This window comes from Mustelus asterias, chromosome 24 (genome assembly GCF_964213995.1).
Source record: "Mustelus asterias chromosome 24, sMusAst1.hap1.1, whole genome shotgun sequence".
NCBI lineage: Eukaryota > Metazoa > Chordata > Chondrichthyes > Carcharhiniformes > Triakidae > Mustelus > Mustelus asterias.
The window spans coordinates 21,395,189-21,413,409 of NC_135824.1; the positions used below are offsets into that span (position 1 = coordinate 21,395,189).

At 45.4% G+C, this 18,221-nt stretch overlaps 1 protein-coding gene across 1 annotated transcript in view; it reads right to left on the reverse strand.

The window, feature by feature from the left end:
• LOC144511022 (protein FAM81A-like) overlaps positions 1–18,221 on the reverse strand; it is a 37,415-nt gene that overhangs the window by 8,394 nt on the left and 10,800 nt on the right. The window contains exons 3-4 of the mRNA XM_078240996.1: positions 11,257–11,375; positions 5,204–5,333 (exon numbers count right to left, since the gene is read on the reverse strand). Of these exons, the coding sequence (XP_078097122.1) occupies positions 5,204–5,333; positions 11,257–11,375 (249 nt within the window). The remainder of the gene's footprint in view (positions 1–5,203; positions 5,334–11,256; positions 11,376–18,221) is intronic.

Sequence of the window (18,221 nt, forward strand, 5' to 3'; positions counted from 1 at the left end):
CTTTATGTTTCATTGTACATTTTCAAAATAATTATTGTAGATTTTTATTAGTGGCCAAAGGGTCAAAATTATTTCCTTTATGAAAGGAATGTCACCTTTAAATGTAAATCTTTCGGGGTGACGTAGAAACATAGAAACTAGAAGCAGGAGTAGGCCATTCGGCCCTTCGAACTTGCTCCACCATTCATTTTGATCATGGCTGATCATCAAATTCAAAGGGCAGTATGTGAGAGGTATAACATCTGTGAACTATTTTCTCTTTCTCTCTGTTACACATTAAAATACAGTGGATTTCAATTTGTACTTCATTCCACTAACCTTACAGAGAGTCTGGACAAAGTATTTTTCCTTGTCCCTACTTAATATTATGGATAGACAAATTTCTTTGAAAAATGAATTTTTTTTTAATGTGACTACACTCTAAATGTTGCATAGGATCTATTTTCTATACCACTAGAGGTCAACGGACCTTTGCATGGTCCACCCTCTCCGCCCGCTACGATTCCCGTGGCGAGTGGGACAGAAAAATTCCACCCAATATCTTGATCCCACCCGCCCCCACCGATATTCCTTGATCCCTTTAGCCCCAAGAGCTATATCTAATTTCTTCTTGAAATCACACAATGTTTTGGCCTCAACTACTTTCTGTGGTAGTGAATTCCACAGATTCACCACCTTCTGGGTGAAGAAACTTTTCCTCCCCTCAGTCCTAAAAGGTTTACCCCTTATTCTCAAACTATGACCCCTAGTCCTGGACTCCCCCACCATCAGGAACATTCTTTCTGACTCCACCCTGTCGAATTCTGTCTTAATTTTATAAGTTTTTATGAGATCTTCTCTCACTCTTCTAAACTCCAATTAATATAATCCTGCATCACAACCACACCCGCCTCTTCCAACAAACCCCACCCACCACCCAGTTTCCCCCAAGTTGAAGAACTAATCTAATGTACAAGTGAAGCCATTTGCTTAAAACATAAACGGGACAGATTTCCCTCTCATTTCATTGACACAGAGCATCATCTGTGTACAAGTTATTGAGGATAATCTGGGTGGAAAGACAGAGTTTGCATTTACATAGCACACCTCTCAGCCTCAGGAGCGCTTGACAGCGAACAGATTGTTTTGAATTGCAGTCACTGTCGTGATGTAAACAGTCAACAAAGTCTCGCAAACAACAATGAGATCAATGGCCAGGTAAGCAGCTTTGCTGATGACAGATGAGGAATAACCGTTGACCAGAGTAGCGTGGAACACTCCGATGGTCTGCTTCTCACATCTCTATGGGATCTTTTATTTCCATCTAAAGTTTATTTATTAGTCACAAGTAGGCTTACATTAACACTGAAATGAAGTTACTGTGAAATTCCCCTAGTCACCACACTCCGGCGCCTTTTCGGGTACACTGAGGGAGAATTTAACACGGCGAATGCACCTAACCAGCACGTCTTTCAGACTATGTGAGGACCCAGAGGAAACCCACGCAGACACAGGAAGATTGTGCAGACTCCACACAGACAGTGACCCAAGCTGGGAATCGAACCTGGGTCTCTGGCGCTGTGAGGCAGCAGTGCTAGCCACTGTGCCACCCTCTAAAACAGGCAGATGGAATCTCAGTTTAATGTCTGACCCAAAAGATGCCAACTCCAGCTCCCTCAGTACTGCAGGGAAGTGAGAGCCCATGTGTACAACTCCCAGTTGTGGAAACCTGAATGACGACCTTTATTTTGCCTCTTTAATGTGTTCCATCCAGGTGAATCCTTTCCTCACAATGAGGCTAATTTTGACTTTGAACATTCGTGAAAAGTGGACAGGATTGAATCTGGAGAGCTGCATAATGGGCGGCTGGTAAGATGTCGGCCAAAGTTAAAATTACCACCAATATACCCAGGTCCCCCCAGAGACCTTCATACAAAAGTATTGTCTAACAACAGGGTGTTAATTACATTTTTCTAATATGAAATAAATATGACAATTCATAAATAGGACATGCGGATTAATTACATAGTCAGCATGAGCCATGAAAGACAGAACCGGTTAGTCGAGTGCAATAGCAATACCACAAACAGTGTTAGTGACATCAAACAGTCAATTATCAAATTAATGAAATACTGTTTTACTAACAGAAAGCAAGATCTTATTTGGAAAAGCGATTGAAAATGGAATCCTTTGCCAATCAGCTACCAAATATTCACAGGGCAAGAGCTTGACTTTTAATTAAGAATACTGTGGCAACATCACTTGGATTGTGATCTAGGTGCTAAATTCCTGGAGCGATGGAGGATGGTTCTGTGGCAGGCAACCTGCAGAAGAAAAGAAAGTCTCGCCATTTAGATAGCGACCGTAGGATGTCCCAAAGCATAAAGCATAGCATCACAATGTAAGAAAGTATGGAGGGGATTTGGACACTTGCTCTTTGTGGCTCTTACGTAGATCCTGACACTTGCAGGGGCTGGCTTGTGAAATTACCCCAAAAATTTGGCCGGTGCTTTATTGCGGAATATAAATAAGAAAAATTTGTCAGAACCTATTTTGCAACTATAACTAATCGCAGAGCTGAGATGAACACAAGGCAGAGCAAAGCATGCACCAAGATATTTAAAGCAGCCTGACTCTGGGATTTCAGATGGGGTCACAGTCAGCATTTTGTGGGTGACTGGAAGTCCCCCCCACCCCACCCCCACCCAAGGCCTTCCCAAGAATTTCAGGGACAGTGGCTCAGATTTTCCAATCAATGGTGAAGGAATGGTACCCGACATTCCGTACACTTGCACTTGTCCAACCCATTTTGGCCCAACATTTTTCACAGGGACTTGGGACTTTCTGATGAAGGGTCAGGTGGGAATTTCCATCCACACGGGCCCCAAATTCCAGAAATTCCCACCCGAGCTCAACGGACCTATAACTGGGCTGCTGAATTCTCTGCCTCGCCCGCTACGATTCCCGCGGTGGGCGGGACGGGAAATTTTCGACCTCTGTTTCTCCACGGACACTGCCTGACCTGATGAGTATTAGCAGCTGTTTTTATGACAGCTGATTTCCTTTGTGTGCTTTGCGAGGATTTCATTTATTTATCTTTAGTGAATGAGTCAAACAGCAGCTAGTCTGGTTTTTATTGTTGACTTCACTATTGTGAACATCCACAGTGTCAGATGGTTTCCACAGGAACAATTGTCCCGTGGTCTCCAAGGAGCGAAAAGGCTGAAGACTGGGGTTTTAACTGAAGCCAATGAAAAATAGCTCCAAAGATGGGTCTTGTCTTCGAAGCACGTGCTCTGCAGGTTGAGTGACGTTTGAATTTTCCAAAGAATGAACAGCCAACATGTCATAAGTGATATTTATAAATCAGTGCGGTGGCGCTGATAGCAAATTTAATTAAATAGATGAAGATATTATTGGGTATAATGCTTGTTTTACATTAGAATTGCAGTGCTGGTATGAAGATCATAGAATCCAGCAGTGCCGAAGGAGGCCATTTGACCCATCGGGTCTGCACCGACCACAATCCCACCCGGGCCCTATTCCCAAAACCTCACATAGTTACCCTACTAATCCCCTAATACGAGGCTCAATTTAGCATGGCCAATCAACCTAACCCGCACATCTTTGGACTGTGGGAGGGAACAGGAGCACTCGGAGGAAACCCACGCAGACACGGAGAGAACATGCAGACTCCTCACCAACAGTGACCCGAGGCCGGAATTGAACCCGGGTTCCTGGTACTGTGAGGCAGCAGTGCAAACCACTGTGCCACCATGCGCTATTTCACTTTTCACTGATAAGTAGTTATAGTGTAAGTCCCAAGTCAGAGTCCAACTCATTTCTGAAGCAAAGCAGAATAAGACTTTCGGGAAGAGGGAATCTCAGTCCACTTCACCCAATGTCTGCTCAGTCTCCTGATACCAGATTTAACAATGAAAATTATCTCTGCCCAGCTTTGGGTCCTTGGAACATATTACAATAAATTGGGTGAGTTGTCACAATGTCCTTGCACCTCCACAGGCAGCTCACGCATTTGAAGGAATAAGCATCGGTTCAATTTCCTCGATGGCCTTGTTGCATCCATTTTATGCCAGTCCATTCTGAGGTCTAATCTCTACCCCATAAATTACAAATTCATGGCACAGCAGTTAGCACTGCTGCCTCACAGCGCCAGGGAACTGGGTTCAATTCCTGGCTTGGGTCATTGTCTGTGCGGAGTATGCACGTTCTCCCCATGTCTGCGTGGGTTTCCTCCGGGTGCTCCAGCTTCCTCCCACAGTCTGAACGACGTGCTGGTTAGGTACATTGGCCATGCTAAATTCTCCATCAGTGTACCCGAACAGGTGCCGGAGTGTGGCGACTCGGGGATTTTCGCAGTAACTTCATTGCAGTGTTAATGTAAGCCTACTTGTGACACTAATAAATAAACTTTAAATTCTTAGCATCAATGTGGAGTGAATACCAGCACTACGATTCTGATAGAAATGATGTCTATGGATAATACATCAAAATGTCACAATATTTTATAAGCCAGAATGTGCAATTGCCACTCTTGATAAACGGTGTTTGACAGGTCGGGTACCATCACTTCAGGCCAGTACTTGTTGGCAATTGAATTAATCTAACAGACTTCACATTCAGGTTGCTCGTCCAACTCATTGAAAGATCTACAGTATCTTTTACCATCTGTATAAGTTTTTAGAAAAAGATCTCATGAGGCCTAACACAACTGCACAAGAAACGTAAGGGAATATCCCTGCAAGACAAAACTAAATTAACAGTCAACAGAGAAATAATTTAGATTGTTAATTCTATAAACTGTCCATTTTCAACTGCTTTTCCAAATAGGCTCCTGCCATCTATTATTTTACACATTCAGGAAAATATATGATCAGCTTTTTCAAAACATATTCTTTCATGCAATACGGACATCGCTGGCAAGGCCAGCATTTGTTGCTTATCCCTAATTGCCCTTAAACCGAATGGACTGCCACACCAGTTTGGAGAGTATTTAAGAGACGACCACATTGCTGTGGGTCAGGAGTCACATGTAGGCCAGACCAGGTAAGGACGGTAGATTTCCTTCCCTCAGAACATTCGCGAACCAGGTGGGTTCACATGTTTCATGGTCACCATTATACAGTAACTCAGGAGCTTATGGTGCTTTTTAAAATTCAGCATACGTTCTACATTAAATGTAAAGGACCATATTTTGTTTAACCTGCCCTTCAACATCCTTTATTTTTGCTTCCAAGGTCAGTTTTGCTCTTTGTTGCTCTTTGCTTAGGTCCTGAATTCCTTCGTAGATTGACACCAGGTCAGCTGACAGTTTGACAATGCTTGCATCACACCTGAGGGAGGAAGCAGGGATAGAGTCACAAGACATCCCTCATCAACTGTTAGACATTTGAGACAAGTATCTACAGGGAAATGGCTAATGTACTGTTGGGATAATTTTCCATGTTTGGGATGATGTGTGTACGGAGCCTCATTGTCTCCAGTGATTTTCCACAGCATGCTGCCGGGTAGGCACAGTTCTTCCGGTGCGGACACAAGAAATGTAGATACAGGTCAGCTTGTTCTGCTTTCACCTTGGCACTCTGGCCAGGATGAAAGTTTCCACCCTCCAATAGCTAATAGGGCTCAATAAGCAGAACAAGTTTGGACCGGTTCAATACAGTTCCTCGTCAACAAAAGAACCACAACATAAATATGTCTCTAATCATTACTGCCATAACAATAATTCTAATACAACAACGAACCAACTCTTTAGTTGTTAGTTTGTTTTAATATTTTGATCTTTCCAAAATAAGTAACATAAATGTCACTGGCATCCTTCCATCTATGAAGCATGATGGATACACAGCAAACAATCCATTTCAAATGGGGTGTCTTCACTGTGGCGTGCCTTTGCTGACGACTGAAGAGGAATCTCATTGAGAGGCAGCTTCTGCCACAAGGGCCACACATGAAGCTTCCAAGTGTCATTGTGGGTTGTTTTTTTCCTACTTTGGCACCTGTGGCCAGGCCACTGCAGCCGCTGCTCATTATGATGATGCATGCTAGCCCGCATCAGGTGTCGCCATTTTTCACTGCTTTCAGCTAGTGACTCCCAGGTGCGATAGTCAATGTTTGGGGCCCGCAGGTTATGCTTGCAAGCATCGTTGAAGTGGAATTTTGGGCGTCCCACTGCTCACCACACAGAAAGACCTCGGATATAGAATCATAGAATCATAGAATCCCTACAGTGCAGAAGGAGGCCATTCGGCCCATCGAGTCTGCACCGACCACAATCCCACCCAGGCCCTACCCCCACATATTTACCCGCTAATCCCTCTAACCTACACATCCCAGGACTCTAATGGGCAATTTTTAACCTGGCCAATCAACCTAACCCGCACATCTTTGGACTGTGGGAGGAAACCGGAGCACCCGGAGGAAACCCACGCAGACACGAGGAGAATGTGCAAACTCCACACAGACAGTGACCCGAGCCGGGAATCGAACCCGGGACCCTGGAGCTGTGAAGTAGCAGTGCTAACCACTGTGCTACCGTGCCGCCCTATGCGATAGTCTTCCAGCCTGCAGACATGTCCAAGCCAATAGAGCTGCCTCTTAGAATCATAGAAACCCTACAGTGCAGAAGGAGGCCATTCGGCCCATCGAGTGCACCAACCACAATCCCACATAGGCCCTATTCCCGTATCCCCACATATTTACCCTGCTAATCCCCCTGACACTAGGGTCAATTTACCTTGGCCAATCAACCTAACCTGCACATCTTCGGGAGGAAACCAGAGCACCCGGAGGAAACCCACGCAGACACGGGGGGAACATGCAAATTCCACACAGACAGTGACCCGGGGCCGGAATTGAACCTGGGTCCCTGGCGCTGTGAGGCAGCAGTGGTAACCACTGTGTCACCGTGCCGCCCACATCTTCTTGTTGAGTGCTAACAAACCTGAGAAGCCCTGCCTTTGAGAGGACTGATGTGGAGATGCCGGCGTTGGACTGGGGTAAGCACAGTAAGAAGTCTCACAACACCAGGTTAAAGTCCAACAGGTTTATTTGGTAGCAAATACCATAAGCTTTCGGAGCGCTGCCCCTTCGTCAGATGGAGTGAAAATCTGTTCTCCAACAGTGCACAGAGACACAGAAATCAAGCGTTCTCCAAGGCGGCCTTCACGACACACGACAGCGCAGAGTCGCTGAGCAGAAACTGATAGCCAAGTTCCGCACACATGAGGACGGCCTAAACCGGGATGTTGGATTTATGTCACATTATCAGTAACCCCCACAGCTTTCCCCCTGATCTTGCAGAATCTTACTAGCTGTTCTGTCTGGAGACAATACACATCTCTTTAACCTGTGTTTAATGTTCCCTCCACCCACATTGTCTGTACCTTTAAGACCTGGCTGGCTGTAGAGATTTGCATTCTAATCAGTATTCTGTAACTTGATTTCTGTGTCTCTGTGCACTGTTGGAGAACAGATTTTCACTCCATCTGACGAAGGGGCAGCGCTCCGAAAGCTTATGGTATTTGCTACCAAATAAACCTGTTGGACTTTAACCTGGTGTTGTGAGACTTCTTACTTTGAGAGGACTGCCACATGTCCTGCCAGGAGATGCCCATAATGCACTGCAGATGGTGAAGATGGAAATTGTCGAGCTTCTTTTCTTGACAGCTGCAAGTCATCCATGTTTTATAGCCATAGAACAAGGTGCTGAGAACACCATCAGCTAGGTCCTAAGGGTCAGCTTGATGTTATTCATGTATGTATTGTGAGTCAACCAAAGGTGGTATCTGCTTTCTCCATGTGTGTATCAAGTTCTACATCAAGGGACAGACTGGCTGTCACTGTGGACCCAAGGTAACAGAATTTGCCAACAGGTGGGCTGTTCTTTAGTGCGATCTGATACAGAGATGCAACACCGTGTCCCTTGAGTACAGTCTTTTGGTGCTTATACCTAAGGAGAACAGTTTGCAGATATGTGAGAGACAGTCCATGAGTCTTTGTAGCTGTGTTTCTGTGTAGGCGCTAGTACAGTATCATCAGCATAGAGGACGCCGCTGATCAGGATGCAATGTGTTTTTGCTTTCATTTTGGGTAGAGTGCACAGCTTGCTGTCTGACCCAGCGAGCAAGTAAATTCCTTCCATACCTGCAGGGAAGACAAAGGTCACAAAAATGCAGAAGAAGATGCCAAACAGAGTGAGGGTTAGAACGCAGCCCCTGTATCCGTTCTTCATGAAGTCCATTCCTCACTCTGAAACGGTCAGATGTGGAGCCTTAAAACTGCACAGCACAGTGCACGTCATCATGGAAGGTTCAAATGAGACTGAAGGAGCTTTGGTGGACATCCAATTCTCCCCAAAATCTTGCAGAGATGGTAATTAAACATGATATCTTGGGGAAATAATAGCATACTATGTGTGTTTATGACCAGTTTCTTATATTGCATGTTCTCCTCGAGTGGTCTTCCTCCCGGTGCTCCGGTTTCCTCGCACAGTCCAAAGATGTGTAGGTTAGGTGGATTAGCCATGGTGAATGCATGGGGATAGGGCAGGGGAGGGGGGGGGTGGGGGGGGGGGTGTGGGGGGGTTGCCGGATAAGATGTTCTTTCAGAAAGTTGGTGCAGGCTCAATGGGCCACATGGCCTCCTTCTGCGCTGTAGGGATTCTATGGTTCCGTGGAGTCCCTGCTCTTAGCTGTCCCAATAATGGAATCTCGAAGTTGAAATCAGACACTTTTATTTGAGGGAGAGGCAAGGGCCCAAGGAGCCACACAGTTCTCCACAGAACAGCCACAAGCTTTAGCAGCATGTGTTCAAAGCCAGAAAGCAGTTACCTGCTTAAACCTTTGCTCCCATGGTGCGATGACAATAATCTCTCCCTCAATGTCAATAAAACGAAGGAGATAGTCATCGACTTCAGAAAACGTAGTGGAGAACATGCTCCTGTCTACATCAACAGGGATGAAGTGGAGATGGTTGACAGCTTCAAGTTCTAGGTGTTCAGATCACCAACAATCTGTCCTGGACCCTCAAAGGCTGATGTTTTAGTTAAGAAAGTCTACCAACACCTTTACTTTCTCAGAAGGTTAAGGAAATTTGGCATGTCCAATTTTTACAGATGCACCACAGAAAGCATCCTTTCCGGATGTATCACAGCTTGGTATGGCTCCTGCTCTGTCCAAGACCACAAGAAAGGGTCGTGAATGAAGCCCAGTCCATCACGCAAACCAGCCTCCCATCCACTGATTCCATCTACACTTCATGCTGCTTCGGGAAAGCAGCCAGCATAATTAAGGACCCCACGCACCCCGGACAAATTCTTCTTCTGTTGGGAAAGAGGTGCAAAGGTCTGAGACCATGTACCAACCGACTCAAGAACAGCTTCTTTCCTGCTGTCTTCAGACTTTTGAATGGTCCTATCATATATTAAGCAGATGTTTCTTTTCTCCCCAGCTATAACTGTAACACTATATTGTGCACCCTATCCTTTTCCTTCTCCACTGTTTACAGTGTGAACGGTATGCTTTGTATAGCGCGCAAGAAACAACACTTTTCACTGTATCCAAGTACATGTGACAATAATAAATCAAATTTAAAATGTTGAGTCAGTGCAGTGAGTAATCGCCTGCTCACCACAGACAACTGGCTCAGTCAGCGAGTGACGCTGATTCAGGTCAGTGTAGAGTCCGGGAGTGGGTTAACCATCTGCCCTTCCAACTGGAGGTGGGGGGGGGGGGATCCAAAAGGGGATTAAAAAAATGAGAGACAAGTTCTCAAAATTAACCTGGTTCTCTGCATATTTCCTATACTCTGCCTTCAATATTTTGATGTGGAGATGCCGGCGTTGGACTCGGGTGAACACAGTAAGAAGTCTCACAACACCAGGTTAAAGTCCAACAGGTTTATTTGGTAGCAAATACCATAAGCTTTTGGAGCACTGCTCCTTCGTCAGATGGAGTGGAAATCTGCTCTCAAACAGTGCAAACAGACAAAATCAAGTTGCAGAATACTGATTAGAATGCGAATCCTACAGCCAGCCAGGTCTTAAATGTACAGACAATGTGGGTGGAGGGAACATTAAACACAGGTTAAAGAGATGTGTATTGTCTCCAGACAGAACAGCTCGTGAAATTCTGCAAGTCCAGGAGGCAAGCTGTGGGGGTTACTGATAACGTGACATAAATCCAACATCCCGGTTTAGGCCGTCCTCATGTGTGCGGAACTTGGCTATCAGTTTCTGCTCAGTGACTCTGCGCTGTCGTGTGTCGTGAAGGCCGCCTTGGAGAACGCTTACCTGAAGATCCAAGGCTGAATGCCCGTGACTGTTAAGTGCTCCCCCACAGGAAGAGAACAGTCTTGCCTGGTGATTGTCGAGCGGTGTTCATTCATCTGTTGTCGTAGCGTCTGCATGATCTACATTGGGGAAACCATGCAGACGCTACGACAACGGATGAATGAACACCGCTCGACAATCACCAGGCAAGACTGTTCTCTTCCTGTGGGGGAGCACTTCAGCAGTCACGGGCATTCAGCCTTGGATCTTCAGGTAAGCGTTCTCCAAGACGGCCTTCACAACACACGACAGCGCAGAGTCGCTGAGCAGAAACTGATAGCCAAGTTCCGCACACATGAGGACGGCCTAAACCGGGATGTTGGATTTATGTCACATTATCAGTAACCCCCACAGCTTGCCTCCTGGACTTGCAGAATTTCACGAGCTGTTCTGTCTGGAGACAATACACATCTCTTTAACCTGTGTTTAATGTTCCCTCCACCCACATTGTCTGTACCTTTAAGACCTGGCTGGCTGTAGGATTCGCATTCTAATCAGTATTCCGCAACTTGATTTTGTCTGTTTGCACTGTTTGAGAGCAGATTTCCACTCCATCTGACGAAGGGGCAGCGCTCCGAAAGCTTATGGTATTTGCTACCAAATAAACCTGTTGGACTTTAACCTGGTGTTGTGAGACTTCTTACTGTGTTCAATATTTTGGGCAGTAAATGGGCAGTGAAAACAGGAAGGGAAGATTTGTAAAGTAAAAATAATTTCTGGTGAAAAGGACCCAAGCTCTGAGGCTCAGTTATAAATAGTTTGTGATATTTGATAGAATTATAAGGAATGTAAAACATGACACAGAAGACATTTGTCTTCACAATAGGCAGCAGCACTTGTTGATTCATTACACAATACATCAGTGCGTGGTTTGCTGAAAGGCAGTCAGATAGAGCCAGTCAGGGAACCTGTTTGTCTACTCTTACCTCGCCACCCTGCCCCGAAGCTCCCCAATGCCATTCAGATGACGGAGTTCCAGGCTTTTCACCACAGCATTGGTTTCATGGCTTGTATTATCTCGTGTCCGAATTTGTTCCTGCAGCACCTGAGGTAGATCGGAAGGTAATTATTTTGGTTTGGTTAGGTGATGAAGAAGAACAAGAGAATTTACACTAATGTGCACATAGGTATATCCTGGATTATACTGCCTTAAACATCAATGCTTTGTGATTAATCCTTGTCCAGGTTCCAGTGTCAATTTAATACTGTGGGTTGCACTCTCACCTCTTGAGTCAGAACGGTGCGATCAAACCACGATTGAAGAACATTATTTGGATAACTGTTTGCCAACTTTAGTTCACAATATTGCAGGATTGTTACATTGTTGGAGGTGCAGCCTCTCAGCTGAGATGTGAAAACAAATTGCCTCATCTGCTTGCTTAGGTGAAGTTCAGTAAGAAATCTCACAACACCAGGTTAAAGTCCAACAGGTTTATGTGGGATCACAAACTTTCGGAGTGCTTCTCCTTCATCAGGTGACTGGAGTGGATGAAGATAAAGTAAGGATAACAAGGCATGAGATTGGGCGGCACATTGGCATGGCGGTTAGCACTGCTGCCTCACGGCACCAGGGACCCGGGTTCGTTTATGGCCTTGAGTGACTGTCTGTGTGGAGTTTGCACATTCTCCCCATGTCTGCATGGGTTTCTTTTGGGTGCTCTGGTTTCTTCCCACAATCCAAAAATGTGCAGGTTAGGTGATCTAGCTATGCTAGTGTCCCAAGATGTGTAGGTTAGATAGATTAGCCATGGCAACTGTGTGGGGTTACGGGGATAGGGTGGGGAAAGGGCCTGGGTTAGGTATTCGGTCAGAGAGAGTCGTTGCAGACTTGATGGGCCAAATGGCTTCCTTCTGCACTGTAGAGATTCTACGATTCTATGATTGGCCTTCAGAGTTGGTGGGAAACAGGAGAGACAAAACCGCTACCTTGTTGTATACTTCACCCCATGTTCCATGGATAAGTAATTCATACTTGATGTAGAACAGGATTCCAATTTGCTATCACCCATTTCACACTAAATACCAGAAATAATTTCATAGAATCCCTCTCTTGCAGGAGGAGCCCATTTGGCCCATCAAGTTTGTACCCACCCAATTTTTTATCTTACCCTGGCCCTATCCCTGTAACCCCACATATTTACCCCACTAGCCTACACATTTGGGACACTAAGGGGCAATTTACCATGGCTAATCCACTTCTCCTGCACATCTTTGGATTGTGGGAGGAAACCGGAGCACCTGGAGGAAACCCACGCAGATACGGGGAGAACATGCAAACTCCACACAGTCACCCAAGGCTGGAATTGAACTCAGGTCCCTGGCGCTGTGAGGCAGCAGTGCTATCCACTCCCAACTTTTGGTGAGGGGGACAGAGTTCTCCTGGCAGCCTGAACAACATTCATCTTCCAACAACATTGCAGAAACAGACTAATTGGCAATTCACCTTTTTAACGAAACCCCATCTTGTGCAATTTGCGTCTCAGGTCTGCCTATAGAGTAGTGACTTCACTTAAAAAGAATTAGGTGGTGTGAAACATAGTGTCACGTTCAGTGGGCATGAAAGGGAATGATAAAAATCAAAGTATGTTCTTTCCATCTATGATTCATTTCTTTCCATTTTTGAGGTACTCTAGACCGGGGTTCCCACATGTGAGTGAGCAAAGCTGGTCAGCAGGTCAGAAGCAGAGGGATAGAAATTGCACACACATCTCTAAAACTATAATGCACATCATGCACTTTGTTGGGTTACGCGGGACTTGGTGCAGGCAACGACTCTCACTGAAAGCAGGAGGTGGTTTTACTGTAATATCACAATGGACTGATGAAGGACATTCTATGGCAGCCTAAACAATTTCCTAGACTCTACTTCGGAAAACAGGTATTACTGGTTTCTGTGTTGAAAGCATTTCAAGATGTTTTAATGTTTCATACCCCGTATTTCAAGTGAGTCTGGAGTTTTTTATGACTGATTTTGGCCTCTTGATAAGTTAGAAATATTTTCTGCCAAATAGTTTGACAGCGCAGTTTTTAATTGTTTGCACTGGGCTGACAAGTGGCAAGTAACATTCACAGCACACAAGCACCAGGCAACGACCATCTTTGATAAGAGAGAATCTAACCATCTCTCCTTGACACACAATGACATCACCATCGCTGAATCCCACACTATCAATACGCTATCCGGGGACTTACCATTGACCAGAAATGTAATTAAACCAGCCATATAAATATTGTGACTACAAGAGCAGGCCAGGGGCTGGGAATTCTGTCGTGAGTAACTCGCATCCTGACTCCCCAAAGCCTGTCCATCATCTACAAGGCACATAGCAGGAGTGTGGTGGAATATTTTCCATTTTTAGATAGGGTGGATAGTGAGAGCCTTTTTCCTCGGATGGTGTTGGCTAGCACGAGGGGACATAGATTTAAATTGAGGGGTGAGAGATATAGGACAGATGTTAGAGGTAGGTTCTTTACTCAGAGAGTAGTAAGGGCGTGGAATGCCCTGCCTGCAGCAGTAGTGGACTCGTCAACATTAAGAGCATTCAAATGGTTATTGGATAAACATATGGATGATATTGGAATAGTGTAGATTAGAGGGGCTTTAGATTGGTACCACTGGTCGGCGCAACATCGAGGGCCGAAGGGCCTGTACTGCGCTGTAATGTTCTATGTTCTATTTGTGTGGGAGTGTGCAGATCTATCGATTCAAGAAGCTTGACACCATCCAGGACAAAGTAGCCCATTTGATTGGCACCCCATCCACCATGTTTAATATACACTCCTTCTACCACTGATGCACAGTGGCAGCAGTGTGTACCATCTAAAAGATGCACTGCAGCAATTCACCAAGGCTCCTTCGACAGCACCTTCCAAACCCACAACCTCTACCACCAAGAGAAACAAGGACAGCAGATGCATGGGAGCAATACCAGCTCCCAAGTTCCTCTCCAAGTCACACGCCATCCTGACTTGGAACTATATCACTGTCCTTTCACTGTTGCTAGGTCAAAATCCAGGAACTCCCTGCCTGACAACACAGTCTGTGTTCCTACAACACATGGGCTGCAGCGGTTCCAGGTGGTGACTCACCACCACATTCTCAAGGGCAATTAGGAATGGGTGACAAATGCTGGCCTTGCCACCAATCCCCAGCATCTCATGACAAAGACAATTTTTAAAAGTATCTATTTTTGACCATGAGGATCTCCATGGTAATCCTTTTCAAGTTTATTTATTTACTAGTGTCACAAGTTGGCTTACATTAACACTGCAATGAAGTTACTGTGAAAATCCCCCAGTCACCACACTCCGGCACCTGCTCAGGTACACTGGGGGAGAATTTAGCATGCCCGATGCACCTAACCAACACGTCTTTCAGACTGTGGGAGGAAACCGGAGCACCCGAAGGAAACCCATGCAGACACGGGGAGAACGTGCAGACTGTGCGCAGATAGTGACCCAAGCCGGGAATCGAACCGGTGTCCCTGGCGCTGTGAGGCAGCAGTGCTAACCACTGTGCTGCCTTTTTATTTTGAAAGGAAGAAAAAGAGGAATAAAAAACATGTGGTTTCACTGGAGGAGAATGTTGCACAATCATTATCTTCTAATTTCCCACATAGGCAAGTTAACTCTGTTTGAAAAGAACTATGGCTCACCAGGGAAACAGTGATAAGAATTGTGTCACATGCTGGAATCTGACCTTGAGCCAAACACCACCATTTACACAGCACCGAGTGTCTTTAAAGGTCACTTCTGCTTTAAACCTTTATGCCCCAGGCTCCTTCCAAGCTGTACTTCCATTAAGTGCAAGGGTTATCAATGTTCAAGTGTGACCATCAGCACTGCTCTCTTCCCAAGCAGCTGCCCTGATTGGTTTAACCACCACGACCCCATTTATTCATCCCACAAAGAAATCTTGGCTCCTTGGAGACTGCATGACCCCTTTCAGCCCTGGCTATCAATAGCTCCATGGGAATGAGTTCCATGTAGTAAGACACAAACTTCAGGAATACACATTTGTTTATTGTTGCTGGAGAGGTCACAGATGTTTGGTAAACACCGTGTACCGTGCCCAAAGCTCTGTCACATCTACCTGGCAATGACCATGAGAAACCAGTCGCATAGGCTTCAGATCAACAGGGAGCTGCTGGCAGACTGTGTTACCTGCTTCAAGAATACCTGCAGCTAACCTGCACTAGCGGCTCAGCGAGAGGCAATCGTGGTCAACAGACTTCCCCTCCACCATCCGGCGCGCTGTACTTCACTCTTCTGGGAAAGGAGGGTGCAACGGCCCAACATGCAAACACGTGAATTAGGAACAGTAGGCCATTCAGCCCCCCCTGAGCCTGCTCTGATATCCAGTACGATCACGGCTGATCTGACTATGGCCTTAAACAGGACAATCTTCCTTTCAATCATCTCAGGCAGCAGTAGCACACCCCATCTCACCAGCCCTCAAACAGGACTACAAACGCTCTTCTGCTGAATGGCCTCCTCACTGATAGTGCAGCGCTGCATTTTGCCTTTTTTTTCAGAAAGAGCTACTTTGAATACATTTATTGCCTTTTTAAAGGCTGAAAAACAGATTTTTCCTGATGTGCTACCGTTTAGCTTTCAAGTGTTTTTAAAAGCTTGCTCATGAGTTGTGCACATCGCTGACAAACTGGGCCAGCATTCACTGTCTGGCCAGAATTGCTCGTGAAGAGCTGGTGTTGAGGCACTTTCTTGAACCACTGCAGTCCCTGGTTAGATTGTCAGCTAATGGTTTCTATTCTGATCAGAAAAGATAATTACAATAACAAGGGGTGGGGGGGGGGGGTTTAAAATTAAATGTTACCCAGTATTAATCTCATTCTTCAAAAATATTTGAAAGGAGAAAAGATTATGAATCATAGGTTTAACTTGAAAAATTCACGTGCTTATGAGAATTATAGCTACATTTACATTTTGATTATTGAATAATAGGGTATGTAATAGCTAACAGAAAAAGACTGTGACACTGTGTTTTAGTACAATAAGCATACTGTTGACAGACCTTGGCTCAGATCCTGCTCACAAGCAAAGAACAAAGTCAGAACTCTCTCCAATGTTATAGAGACAGGTGCACTGAGTGGGAACAGTATTACAGTTCTGAAAATCCACTGTCCAAACTTGCATCAACATATGACATCAATCTGCCAAGCTGGATCTGAAAAACCATGCGCACAGGCAGTGTAAGCCAAGTGATGTGTCATACCACAACATCTTCTAAGGGTGCAGTTGAGGCAATCTCTGACAACAGTATGCAGAAACTTTGTTTTCAATTTTCAATTCCGGCCTTGGGTGACTGTCTGTGTGGAGTTTACATGTTCTCCCAGAGCTGTTCTCTGGGTGCTCCAGTTTCCTCCCACAGTCCAAGGATGTGCAGGTTAGTTGTTTAGCTAAATTGCCCCTTAGTATCCAAAGATGCGAAGGCTAGATGGATTGACTATGCTAAATTGCCCCTTAGTGTCCAAAGATGCGCAGGCTAGGTGGATTGGCCATGCTAAGTTGCACCCTAGTGCTGAAAGATGTGCAAGTTGGGTGGATTGGCCATGCTAAATTGCCCCTTAGTGTCCCAAGATACGTAGGTTAGGTGATTGGCCATGACAAATATGCGGTCTTACAGGATAGGGCGGAGAGGAAGGTCTGAGTGAGATTCTCTTTCTAAGAGTTGGTGCAGATTCGATGGGCTGAATGGCTTCTCTCTGCACTGAAAGAAATTCTATGAATTTACAGTCATCATATGATTCATTTCCAACTCTTCCCATTCCTTCCTTGACATTTCTACCTCCATTTCTGGGGATATGCTGCCAAGCCAACATCTATTGTAAGCCCACAGACTCCCACATTGTCTCTTGATCTGAGCTGTGCTGGTGTGTAAAGAAATGATGTGGAGATGCCGGTGTTTGACTGGGGTGCGCACAGTAAGAAGTCTCGCAACACCAGGTAAAGTCCAACAGGTTTATTTGGTAGCAAAGCCTCAGTGCTGAGTGTTGTGAGACTTCTTACTGTGTAAAGAAATAGCATAACTTTATTGGGATCAGGCAGAAATTGGCAGCTCTTGATTGGGAGAGGCTGTTTGAGGGTAAATCCACATCTGGTATGTGGCAGTCTTTTAAGGAACGGTTGTTAGGGCTACAGGACAAGCATGTGCCTGTAAAAAAGAAGGATAGGAAGGGTAGGATTAGAGAACCGTGGATAACCAGGGAAATTGAGGGACTGGTCAAAAGGAAAAGAGAGGCGTATGTTAGGTCCAAGCAGCTAAAAACGGAGGGAGCTCTGGAGGAGTATAATGAAAGTAGGAAAATACTCAAACGGGGAATTAGAAGAGCAAAAAGGGGTCACGAAATGTTCTTGGCAGACAGGATTAAGGAGAATCCCAAGGCATTTTATTCATACGTTAGGAACAAAAGGGTTGTAAGGGAAAAAATCGGACCTCTCAGGGACAAAAGTGGGGACTTATGCTTGGAGCCCAAAGAGGTAGGGGAGATCCTAAATGAATACTTTGCGTCGGTATTCACTAAGGAGAGGGATGTGTTGACTGGGAGTGTCTCGGAGGGGAGTGTTGAACCGTTGGAGAAAATCTCCATTACAAAGGAGGAAGTGTTAGGTTTGTTAGAGAATATAAAGACTGACAAATCCCCAGGGCCTGATGGAATCTATCCAAGGCTGCTCAGGGAGACGAGAGGTGAAATCGTTGGGCCTCTGACGCAAATCTTTGTCTCGTCACTGGACACAGGTGAGGTCCCAGAGGATTGGAGGATAGCCAATGTGGTCCCGTTATTTAAGAAGGGTAGGAAGGATAACCCGGGTAATTATAGGCCGGTGAGCTTGACGTCCGTGGTGGGGAAGTTGTTGGAGAAGATTCTTA